This window comes from Pristis pectinata, chromosome 20 (assembly GCF_009764475.1).
Source record: "Pristis pectinata isolate sPriPec2 chromosome 20, sPriPec2.1.pri, whole genome shotgun sequence".
NCBI lineage: Eukaryota > Metazoa > Chordata > Chondrichthyes > Rhinopristiformes > Pristidae > Pristis > Pristis pectinata.
This window is the reverse complement of record NC_067424.1, coordinates 33,732,858-33,745,936: the sequence shown is the minus strand read 5'-3', so window position 1 is coordinate 33,745,936 and position 13,079 is coordinate 33,732,858. Positions and strand designations below refer to the sequence as shown.

Sequence of the window (13,079 nt, the reverse complement as noted above, 5' to 3'; positions counted from 1 at the left end):
CACACCATGATTTTCTTCTTTCCAATTCGTATTGGCACTGTTCTTCCTCTATTTTTAGCCCAGTTTCTCATGGGGAAATAAAATGGTTCCTCATGCTGTCTTCTGTAATTTCATAGATCAAGAATTTTTTGGTGCATGATAGTGAAATTTGTTCTTGGATTAGTGGGGGAAAAATTGTGGAATGCTATTGATCTTAATCCACAGACTTGAATAGTTGTAAATACAACAGGAAATGTAACACTGGCTGGAATCTAACTGTTTAGGACATGAAAGCCAGAAATCACCTTTGATCTAAAACACTTTGCCAGTTCTTAGGATGTCTCTTAATCAGATTATTTTAGTGTTTTTCAGAAATGGGATTTGTCAGGTGCTTTAACCAGCAGTTTTGAAAGTTATATAAATAGTTGGTTACTTTAAGGCCAGTGTGTAAACATTTGCCCATGTAAACATAGATTTTTGAGTATCTTGGAGATAATTGAAATGCAGTTTTTTTTTAAACCATACTAACACTTCATTCTTGTAGCCAATATTTGACTGTTTTGATGTATTGGTCTTGGCACAATCAATATTTAGCTGTCTGTGCTATATACATTTCAACCTTTTGAGTATTGATATCGTTAAGTTTTTTTACATTTCACACATCGATGTTCCAATTTCCAGTGAATTCTCAGGCGATGTCGATGAATTGGAAGTAGGAGATGTTGTGGAATACAGCTTGTCAAAGGGAAAAGGAAACAAAGTGAGTGCTGAAAAAGTTGCCAAGATTACAACAGGTAAGAGCCAGGTGAACGCCATCAATTTAAAAAAAATGCTTGCACCTTCTGATGTACTAACTACCGGGTAATAAGAATACAACTGTTGATTTTGAGTTCAATATGGTTGGCTAAAATTTCATTGCATGTGAGGAGACAATTTTAAGGAGACTTGTAGCCATATGCATCTTGAGTGCTTAAAATCTGGCTGTAATTGACCTAATCAGAATTTGTTCTCATGGTCTACATCCCTGTATTCAAAGCCTTCCACAACAAGGATACATTTGGATGACCAGCCCAGTTACACCTTGCTGAAGTTGTCTGGGTTTCTATTTCTACTACCCTCAAATGTTGACTAATACCTGAAACCAGTTGAAGCATAAGCAGTAGAAGTGTGTATGAAGATCTATAATATAAAGCAATGACCTGGTGTTCTTCTGTCTATTGTTAATAGAACTTTACAGATGCAGGTAGATATGAAGAAATTCCTTAAATTACTTTTTGTGGAATTGATCCAGGGAAATATTCAAGTAATTGAATAGGATTCTACAGTGCAACTTTGTACTTGTATTAAAAATTATGCTTCCGTTTTGTTTCAATGTTATTATACCAAATCTAAGGATTTTAATATTTGTTTCAAATATTATTTTCATTTTAATTCACTTGCAGGAGTTTTTTAGGTGTATTCTCTGGGAATTTGCATCATTTATCCTTGGCAAGTAAAAGTAGTAAATCTGGCTGTAAATAGCTCTTTGCATTTCCCAAATCAATCTATTCCCATTTGCTGTATTCAAACTTTTAAGATGGCCATTGTTCATCAACTGAAAATGTAACATTAAATGTTATACCCTTGTAATATTTAGCTTTGCATCCAATGGCTTTTTTGTTCAGCCACAATGGAGTGGTAGAGAGATGGCAGATAGTGAGCAGAATACTGACCCAGTGCATTGAAACCTTTCAAGATGTATCAGAATTGGCCAGATCTGCTGTAGGTCATGCATCTGAAATATTGGTGTTATTTTTCTTGCTCTCTTCTCTCATTACTATAGTTTTATCCCAATGGCAAAGCTGCCTTCACTGGATCAGATTCCCTTATCCTATAATTCGCTACCCTACCCAATCTGCAACTTTTTCTCTCCCAGTTCTGATGAAGGATCTTTCTCCCTTCATGGGTGCTGTCTGATTCACGAAGTGTTTTCATTATTTTCCACTTTTTTATTTCGGGTTTCTGGAATCTGCAGCTTTTTTTATTATTTTTCATTAACTTTTCCTTTGTTTCAATAGACAATTTGATAAACTGAACAGTAATCCTCCCAAGTCATAGTTGTCAGGTTCCATCAAACAGACTAGGATGGCCCCAAATTCGATCCAGCTCTGGGGATGCAATAGGGAAATTCATCCATTTTTTTTAAAAAAAGGACATGTATTTTGTTGAGGCATAGACCAGAAAAAAAGAGGGGAAATTGAGCTTTTAAAGCAATAGAATCCTTTTTTAGGTGTAAAAGTATATTGTTTAAACTATACAGTTTGTTGCAACAATTTAAATGTTGTGCAGTTTGCAGACCTTGGGTTGTGGGCAATGTATTGGGTGCAGAGCTAGCAAAATGCCAGCAATGAAAGGTTTTTGAGAGTAAGTAGGGCTCTTTAGAGTAAGGACTGAGGGGAGATCTTGTGGCAATATTTAAAATTGGGATAGCATGATTTACGTAAATTAACCCATTGGATAGCATGATGTTAAAGTCATAGGTTAGGAGAGATTTAGTCTTTTGGATCTGTTGGAACCTTCAGAAAAGGTCGTGGAAGCAAGATCTGTTTTAACTTTAAAACGTGAATGCTAGAAAAATAGTTCATGGAGTAGTTTGAGACTGGGCTCTTTGTATTGAAGATTTCTGACAGTTATCCATTCAATGATTTTTCAAAGATTATAAGCGGAGCATTTAAAACCTTTACAATTTGATGAAATCTGGAACTAACTCTGCAAACTTAAAGCACTTTAAGCATTTTGCTGACTGCAGTACTATAAATTTATGTAGGCTTTGAATAATCCACCAATTTCTTCCTGACTTTGAGGGATTTATTTTGTCAAATATAGGAACAGAAGACTTGTGCTTTACATGTTGAATATACATTGAACAAAATGGAAGCCCTGTGATCAATGGTTGTAACATTCAAGTGCAAATGCAATATTAATTTCTAACCTACTTCCCAGACCTGCTGTATAGTAGTTGTATGATGCTGTTTATACATCTTAGCAGTCAGGAACAAAGTAATGTTTTTAAAAATAACATGACGTTTTGATTGAAATTTGCATTTGGAACAGCTGAGGGCCATCCAAGCTTTTCTGTTTCCTATTTTCTTTGCTGTTTTCAAGTAAGGAAATGTTTAATATATTGTTTTCCTACTCTTAACTCATTGGTTTTATTGCTTTCATGTTCTGTTTTTTTGTAAATTAGGCTTTTTGGTGCTAGGAGAAAAGCAATGAAGGAAGTTTTTATATCAACAAAATTATTTCAAGGTTTTTCAAATAAGCTTCTAACATTCATTGAAATGTATATGAACAGTGAACTTAGGCATAGTACTAAAAGTCTTTATGCTAATAAGTTCTGTCCTTGGAACAATTTGATATTTAGTACAGAACCATTGTAGGTGAGTTTTGCTGATTTGAGTTTATTAGGACACTAGAAACCATTGTTTGAAGCAAATAATTGGGTAAAAATCTTAAATCTACCAGAGAGGTTCTTCTCTCAAGCACATTTAGGGACTTGCAATCTTCATCTAGTAAAAAAAATTGATGTATCGTGATGCAAATTCCAAATGCATATTTAAAATGTTCTGAGTTCCAATCTTCGCTGAAAAGTAGGAAAGATTTGAGATTCATTAGTGCAAATCTATAGAAATAGAATGAGACGCAGTGTTGGATTCCCATTTACTTTAAAAGTTAAACTTTTATTTCAAGCTTTTGTCTCATTTTTGATAGTAATTTAATCTGACAAGATGACATTGCTTTAAGATCACTTGAGGATGACAGATGTTAACCTGGATTAGTGTTAATTGCAGGAAGAATAAATGCAGTGTCCTTGTCTGTCTTCAAAGTATCATGTAGCAAGATTGCAGAACCTTTGCATCTGCCATTTGACCTTTTGTGTTGCATGTTTCAAAACTGATCAAGTGTATCTGAGGAAATGCATATTGCTGCAAGTGTTTCTTCCTTATTTTGGATTCCCAGTTTCTATTGCTGCCAGCTGTCTGCAATGACTTGTGACAATTCGTTAGGCTTCCCATTTTAATATCTTTTTCTATTGACAGTGAATGGTCCCAGTGATGAAGTGTACCCAACAGTCTATACTGGTAAAGTGTTGAGGCCATTGCGCAGTGTCGATCCACAGCAGGCAGAGTATCAAGGACTTGTTGAGATTACAGAGGAAGGTGAATTTCTCTTGTGACTCTGCATTATTTCAAAATTTGATGTGATTGTGGATTTTGGGGGGGGGGGGGTTGGGGTGGTGTCACAGAAGTGGCCTCAAACTGCTAACTCTGGTGTATACCTACTTTTAAAAGCTTCATCCATGTCTTAGTCTGTTCCTGGTCAGCCAGCTATCCTCCATTCTGTGCATTCTTCAGTTTCTTCAGAACTTCTGCATTAAGATGTTTTCAGCTTTCACTCCAGTTTTAATAACTTGGATTGGCTTTTGGTTCCCAGATCCCCTCATAATTACATAATTTTCATCCATGTTTTTAAACCCCCCCCCCCGGATGCAGCACTAAAAATGCCCTTTCCCCAAGTTTTGTGCTGGTAACCCTGTTTTCTCCCTCCTTTCCCCCACCATTGGGGTCTTGTCACCTAAATGGCAGCAGGTGCTTAAACTCCATCTCCCTGTTGTCCCTTCAGCTTTACTTTTTAAAAAAAACACCTCTTGGCAAACTTAGTCACCACTCCCAATTACCTGTTTCTGGTTATACTTCTGAAACCTCTTGCAAATTTTTTCGAAAGTTACTGTTAAAACATTTTCAAAATTCTGATTGCTCAGTTTGTTGGGAGTACTAAAAGCTCTAATCAGAATAAATGCTTAAATTGGCGTTCTTCAATGCAAGCTTCTCTCAATTAAGTCTTCTGTTCCTTGATCCTACTTTGTACTCCGAGCTTAAGAGTATTAACATTTGTATAGGTTTATTCTTCCTGTTTGTTTTCCCCACCCTCCCCATGCACAAAATTCCCTGATCTTCGGACCAAGATGTTGCATCTTGCAATGTGCAAATGGCTGTTATGTGCAAGCCTATACAGTGATTTTTCAGTGTAGACTGAAACCCTGATGTGTCCCCTCAATGTTCGCACTTTCCAGTTGATTCATTAAAGAGCAAAGGCATTTTTTTTAACATCCTGGACCATGATGCACAAGTCACTTGTGGCTTCAAATTTGCTCTTAAATTATGCCTGCACTTTCTGATCTTGCTGGCTTGCTGCATTTATCTATTAAGCTATTGGTGGTGGAAGGGGAGAAATAAATTCTGAAAAGGCTAAATTCATTTTTTCACAAACATTAAACCTTCATGCAACAAATTATGTTAGCCATTTATACTATTTGGTACTGAGGTGTTTGTATGTTCTTGCAGGGACTACAAAAGGTGAAGTATATCCTTTTGGCATAATCAGTCTGGCAAACAAAACAGATTGCCTTCAGAAGGGTGAAACTATCAAGTTCCAGCTATGCACTGTGGCTCAGACAGGACAGAAATTGGCCTACAATGCCACACCTTTACGGAGAGGCACTGTGGACTGTGTAAAAGACCAGGTGAGAGTTCATGTTGATTGTTTGGCTTTTTTCCCGAGTCGGCACCTGGACCTTCTAGTATTTCTCCTTGGGTAGTCAAATTTTCTCCCTTTCACTTGTATTTAAAGCCGGTGCAATTATGTTTGACGGTGAGACTCTGCCACAATAATAAATCATTCGACTGACTTATCCAGACAAAAAGGTGGAAGTTTGTGGACAGGCCAACAATTTCCTGAATAGCTGGTATGGGCAAATGCAGAGTTGCTTGATGAAGGGCAGCATTGAAATACATAAGGCCTGCAAATCTTCATCTGCATTTAAAAAAAAGGCATTCACTTTTAACATTTGTTTGATACTTGAAGTGATTGATTTTAAATTAGTTGAGTATAATCTAATATTTGTAATTGTTGCAATAGAACTGTGACGGGAGATCCTTTATTTGTCTACTTGATATGTGATGTGCTGATTTACTGCCCTGATTTTTGAGGAATAATTGGAGGAGATTTGTATTTTAGATATTGTGAAATTGCCATGGTAGCTTAAGCATATTGCAAAGGTTTGAAGAAATAACAGATCTGGTGTCTTTAATGATGAACTTCAGATTTATGATACAATTGTTTTTAGTGTTGCATAGTAATACAGATGGCCTTCATATGACCAATTTTGATGAGTATACCACATACTGTGGTTACAAAGATCCCAGCATTGATTCATTCTGTGTCTGGACTGAGTTAGGCCAACAGAACTGGGAGAGAAGGTGGAGGAAAGTATTGCAGCAATATGCCACAGTCCTTGAAATTGCTGAGATTACCTGAAAGGCAATCTCTTAATATCAGGTTAGAATACAGTTTGGTTCCAGCACACAAAATAACCCATTGTGGAATGGCTGTTCGTTATCTAGAGTGGTAAAAATAGATCAGTTTACGTCCAGATAAACAGTTGTGATGGAGTATAATTGAGTGATTATGGTGGCAGCTTTTCACAGGCCTGCTATTTTCATGTCTCCAGTTGTCACGGAAGCCTGGTAGTTCAGTTGCTATGGGGATTGGAATCTTGAATGAGAGGAAAGTGGGCAGTTGCATGTCTGTTACTGGGATTTGTGTAAAATTTATAAGTCTTATTCATCCCAGTATTACTTACATTTCCCATCTATGTCCACTGGTTTTGGCTATGATTCAATAATGAATTGGTCTTGAGCCAATTAATTGGTCATCTCCATGATTCAAGTGTCTTTCAAAGCACAGTTTTAGTGTTCTGAGTAAAGCTGGTGTTCTTGGCATAGCTGCTTGTTGAGTATTAGATATGTATTCTATTAGTTGCATGAACGTGGTGTTGATCTTAAAGTAGAGTTTTAATTATTGAAGCTGGTTGTGTGGCATCAATACAAATGAGTTTTTGCACAAAACACACCAGCAAACCCTACATCTGTTACGCTCAGTGTTATGGTCTCCAGTTTGAGGATGTGAGAGATACTAATATGCTGTACAAGTCTAACATCTGTCTAGTGCACAGTTAGGAATGAAGTTTCTGGGAGATGCTCAGTGCAAAAACAATAGAGTACCCCTTCTCTAGGGTTCAAATTGTGATGTGGAGAGATGTCCACATGGACAACATCCACTACCCTACCCTCATCAATCACCTTTGTCACCTCAAAACTCAATTGATTTTGTAAGAAATGATCTTCTGTTCCACCCCTCCCCCCAACAGCCATGCTGACTATCCCTAATTGGGCCATGCTTTTCCAAATGTGCATGAATCCTATCTCAAGAATCCTTTCCAATAGTTTCCCTATCATGTGATGCCTATAATTTCCTGGATTAATCCCATTTCCTTTTGAACAAAGGAACCAGGAACAGTGATGGCTGCAACAGTGGCCAGTACACCTTTTTGAAGAGGGCTGCTGTATGCCAATTTAAAATTTAGGTGCCAGTCTATAAATGACCTATTATGGATCTTGCAGAACACATTGATACCCAATAGCATGTAATAGTATTGGCCATTCTTCAGCTGAACTAATTTTGAATTTTTTATTTAGAACTGCAGTCTGAGGCACTGCAATGAAAATGACCTTTCCTTTGTCAAACATTCTGCCTGCTCTGTCCCTAGTCCCCTAAATCCTGAAAGCTAATAACAAGCATCTGTTTCACTTGATTGTTGAAAAATTTTACCATTGGTGCCTACAACTTTGATCGTGCACTTTACTGCATCAGTGGCCTTGAAACAGAGGAAACGAGTAGTTTGGAAATGAGGTGGGTGGTGATGCTTAAGCTTTTGTCTTAAAACGTCCCCTTGAGATTGCAGGTGATTTGCTTCCACCCCAGTTTTGTACAGTGGAGATACTTGTGCTTGAATCCTTTAACATGCAGTGGTTTTTGCACACCAGCTACCACAGGGACTTGACAGTTATTGGCCCAGTGGCAAGGAGGTGCACGACATTGTGAAACTAGGCTCTGCTACACAAGTTGGTGGGCAGTTTGACCATATTTATACATGGATAGGTGCCTATTATTTTGCCTGGATCGTTTTTCTTCACCCTCCCTCATGGCACACTTCCTCCTTCACTCGCTCTCCCCTACCAGCTTGACTCCTTATTTTCCCTGCTGTCCTTTTTGGTCTCTCTCCTCCCCACAAACCTCACATAACCACACCTTCTGGAGGCCTGCTCACTCTGAGACCATGTACTGACTACTATTTGCCGTCTTCAGTGCTGGTTGCCAATTGCGCAAACTCTCCTGCCAAAGTTCCAGCAGCCATGTTATCTAATGTGTCCCAGTTCAGACCTTCGCTCACTGCCATTATCACATGGGAGAATCTTCAGCCACTGGCTGGTGCTGGCTGCTGTTGTCAGATCGTGGTCTCCTGGTACTCTGGGTGGGATGGTGAATCCATAGCTTTTGGCTATATAAATATCCCTGCCCTAAATCGTGACAAATGCTTTGGAAGCTGTTGCTATCTTTTGTTCCAAAATGCTATTCATTTTGAATTACTGAAATATTTATAGTTGTAATGTTACAGGTATGTACTGCAGATTACATGTTGCATCAGTCATGAGATTTGGTGCTTTTCAGTGCTGCAGTGAGATTTTCAGGACAAGGGAATCTCCTACCACATACGGAATGTACATAACATTTTAATCTGAGCAGTTCTCATAAATTTGATCTGTCTTTATTTTGTAAGATTAGTTTATTTGCCTGCAATACAAAGTGCTCAGCCTAGCCCTGCAGGAATGGTTTCCAAGGGAGTAATTTGTACTGCATTTTTGAAGAGGTGTATTGAGGAGTGTAAGTTTCACTGACTGCTCTAATAGATCTATGCACTGCTAACTTGGCTCCATCACCTCCCTCTCCAAGCGCACAAAATCACAGGATCCTTTTGCTGAATAGAATTTGTATTCCCACTAACAATGAGCAAATTTTAACACTTCACTTTACACTAAACTCAGCTTGTTTTTGTTAATTACAATGTCCAGGAGGAGAAAATTGGCCAATTAAAATGCATGTTAATCATTTCCTTAACTGTGCCAAATGTGCAATAGTTTTTAATCCTGTGAATAGGTTAAAGGAATTGGCTATACAGTAGAAAATATGATGGGGAATGAGTGACTTGATTTTTTTTAGAAGTTTGCTCATTTGTTTAAGGCAAAATGGGGAATCTGAAGTAAAAACAAAATGCCAGGTATGCTGTGTAAGTTGAACAACATTTGTAAAGGGAAAAAACAAAGTACAGGAAGTATTGAGCAGGTCATCTCAGAGGCAAAACTCCAGCTCTGACATATCCTTATCCCCCTCTCAGATCGCTTCTACCCTCTGGCCCAGATCCTCAAGTAGGACTGTTCAGGCTGACCTGTTGTTGCAACATGTTCTTGCCCCAGTTCCTACCCTAATTCCATCCTCCCTCACCTGGTCTATGATACTTCAAATGCCATCCACTAATTTGAGTTTCCAATTTCCTGGTTTTGCTCATGCCCACTCCCTCGTATCTTGCATATATCGAAGACTGGTGCTTTTTCCTACACATACAGAACTCTAGCTTCATCACTTCTGCCAGTTTGCTCCCTGCTCTCAGCATGTGGTCTGTCTTTGACTCTTTTTGGATCTCTTGGTTTCCATCTTGGGGATAAGCTAACCACAAACATCTATGTACAAACCAACAGCTAGCTTGACTATATTTCCTCCTGCATTCCATTCTCCCAGTTCCTCTGTCTCTTTAGAATTCGCTGGTTGTCTGCTCTTTAATTCACCATGCCACTCCCACTCTGACCTATCTGTCAGTGGCCTCCTGTTGCAACAGGGCCTAACACAAGTTTGAGGAACAATACTGCATCTGTCAGGGCACATTTTAGCCTTCCAACCTACAGCCCCCCCCCCCCCCCCCCCCCCCCAAAAATGGCAAATCCTTGCGTTATCCCACTTAATCTGTAAGTACCCATATGCTACTATCTGGTTGCCAATCTGGCATCCTAATGTGACAACTAGATACTACCCTGTCCCTGCATGCAAGACTTCATTTAAGACCTGTGTTATGAAATTCCAATAACTACCAGTTTTGTCCATGGAGGGAAAGGGTTGTGCAGAGTCTTTCAATTTCTCGCTCTGTTTTTTGCTCTCATTTTTAGTTGTATCATTTTGCTAAAAGCTGCTCTGCAGAAGAAGGTTCCTGAAGAGCATTGTAATCAGAACTAGGTCTCTGCACTCTGTAATTTAGTTGTTCAAAAAAAGTGTGTGAATATTTGTGTATAATGATGGTGACTTGTGTTTTCCCAGTTTGGCTTCATAAACTATGAAGTTGGTGATGGTAAAAAGCTGTTCTTCCGTGTGAATGAGGTATTGGATGGTGTGGAGTTGCAGCCTGGAGATGAAGTTGAGTTTTCTGTCATCTTAAATCAGCGTACAGGAAAGTGTAGTGCCTGCAATGTATTCCGTGTCAGGTAAGCTTCTGGTAAATGCACACCATCATAGACAATGATAAATCATTAATCAAATATTGCTAAATGTTCTTTGCAGGTGGGGGTACAGTAATTTGTCGTCTTGGTATTGAATTAAGATTACAATTGTATGACATTTTAAATACTAGGTTACGTTTGCTTTTTCTCATTTATTTTGGCACTCTGCAATGATGGACCAAATCCAGTTTTAGCTCCCACTGTTGAATTCTAACATGTACATTGTAATATACATCTGTCCCACTCCCATGCATATAAACTGGTTCAACTGTACAAGGACACCTTGCTGCTTCTGTGTATTTGCTGTCCCCTCCCAGCACTAATTTTCCACATCAATTTGTGCTGTGAGGTAATTGGATTGAGATTTGTCTCATTTCATTCAAGGTCCTTGCAGCAAAATCAATAAATGAATCAGATGTTGGGTATCGTTATGCTTCCCCGTTTGGAGGTTTAACTAGCTTCTTTCCTGAATAGCAGGATTACACTTACTACCTTTCAATCTGTGGGAACTGTTCTTACAAAAAAAAACGGAATTTGGAAGATCAGTGCGAACCATCAATGGGAAATGGAGGTGACGCTTTTATGAATATGCTGATCGCATGGGAATTGCTCAAAAAATGAATGTATATCGTATTCTAGTACTCAGTGCATAAACCTTTTAAATTGCTAAACAGTCATCTCCTTACCCCTTTAAATAACTTTTTTTTACATTGCCTTACATTACTGAAGGAAGAATGTTCAACTCTGGTAACACCCTGATTTTCCTGACTTCAGATTGTTTTGGCTTTCGTTTGTCAGCAGAAACTGAATAAACTTTCCTGTAGAGCTGTAAAATCTGATCAATATCTGCATAGAGAGCTAGCATGTCATGCCAAATGCAATTATTCAATGTAAACAGTGCTGCTGTTTGAAATGTGGTTTGAATTGCTTTACTGTTGGTAACCTACGTCTGTAGAGAAAAGAACAAAATATTTACCATCGTCTAATGACTCCAATCTAAACAATGAAGTCCAGATTTAAATTAACTGCATTTTAGACAAACTCAAAAGTAGTTTATTGTCATATACATAAGTACATGTGTGCACAGGTGCAATGAAAAACTTGCCTGCAGCATTATCACAGGCACATAGCATCAGATAAGCAGCATTCACAAGTTAAACAAGTTGTGCACAATTTTTACAAGAAAGAACATAATTCGAACAAAAGTCCATTTTAGTGCAAAGTGATCATAGTGTTGTTCTTATTAAGGTAGTGATTAGGGTTTTGCCAGTTGGTGCAAGATCCAAATGGTTGAAGGGAACTAGCTGTTCTTGAACCTGGTGTGGGACTTCAGGCTTCTTTATCTCCTGTCCAGTGGTAGCTGAGATGGCTTGGATGGTGGGGATTCTTGATGTTGCTGCCCTGAGGTAGTGCCTCCTCTAGACACTAATGGTGAGGAGGGATGTGCCTGTGATGTATTGGGCTGAGTCCACTACTCTGCAGCTTCTTGTGTTCCTGCACATTTGAATTGTTGTACCAGACCATGATGCAACCAGTCAGGATACTTTCAACAGTACACCTGTAGAAGTTTGCTGACATACTGAATCTCCTCAACCTCTTAAAGTAAAGATGCTGGTGTGCCTGCCTTTGATTGCAGCTATGTGCTGGATCCAGGACAGGTCATCCAACATGTTAACACCCAGAAACTTAAAGCTGCTGATCCACCAATGCAGACTGGTGCATGTTTTCCCCCTCCTTCCCCTTCCTGAAGTCAACAATCAGTTCTTAGTTTTACTGACATTGAGTAAGAGGTTGTTGTTGCAGCACCAACCAACCAGGTATCCTATCTCACTCCTGTACATTGACTAATCACCACCAGTGATTTGTCCAACAGTGGTCCTATATCTGCAGGATTGGTGCCTTTCTATCACGGTACTAAGATTTTCTCTATCATTGCAAAACATGCTTAATAGGTGACTGACTCTAATGTGAGACCATCAATGGCATTTCCTTAACTGCACGAGTATTTGAGATCACTTGCAAACAAGGTTTTGCACAGGCTATTTAGCCCCTTGAGTCTGCTCCACCAATTACTGTAAAACTCCATTAAATTAGTACACTTGACTTTTGGTGCCAGACCTGTATATTTTCCAGACCATCAGATGTTGTTCAGTTAATACTCCAACACACTTTTAATTTTGCTTTTTTAATGTTGCATAGAATAATTTTTGTGGACCAGGTGAGTTTCAAGGGAGTGTTGGGAAACAGAACCAAGTGTGGGTCTAAAGGAGCATGGAAACCAGGGCCTTTGTGAGTGGAAGGGAGTGTGTGAATTAGAACCTAGTGAGCCAGATACTGAACCATTGGGATTTCCAGGCAGCAGATTCAAGTTCTGCCGTAATAATTTAATGGCTGATTGGAATCTCAGTATTACATTTCATGCTCCCATCTCCCCATGGTAACCTTTTGCTCCTTTATCAAGAATCTATCTTGGTTTAGAACAGGTTGCTTGATTGATTATAATGCAGTTGCAATAAGTGTAATGAAAGCAATTTAAGATGAAGACTGTTTTTAGTATTTCTGTTAAAATGGCAAATTCCAAGTATTTCCCTTGATAGCAAGGCCAATTCATTTTCA

The 13,079-nt window shown here is 38.7% G+C and overlaps 1 protein-coding gene across 4 annotated transcripts in view; it reads left to right on the top strand.

Annotated features, from left to right (window-relative positions):
- csde1 (cold shock domain containing E1, RNA-binding) overlaps positions 1-13,079 on the top strand; it is an 80,623-nt gene that overhangs the window by 63,554 nt on the left and 3,990 nt on the right. For all 4 annotated transcript variants that reach the window (XM_052034485.1, XM_052034486.1, XM_052034484.1 and 1 more), the window contains 4 exons: positions 661-773; positions 4,059-4,178; positions 5,364-5,542; positions 10,285-10,448. In XM_052034485.1, coding sequence (XP_051890445.1) covers positions 661-773; positions 4,059-4,178; positions 5,364-5,542; positions 10,285-10,448 — 576 coding nt within the window. The remainder of the gene's footprint in view (positions 1-660; positions 774-4,058; positions 4,179-5,363; positions 5,543-10,284; positions 10,449-13,079) is intronic.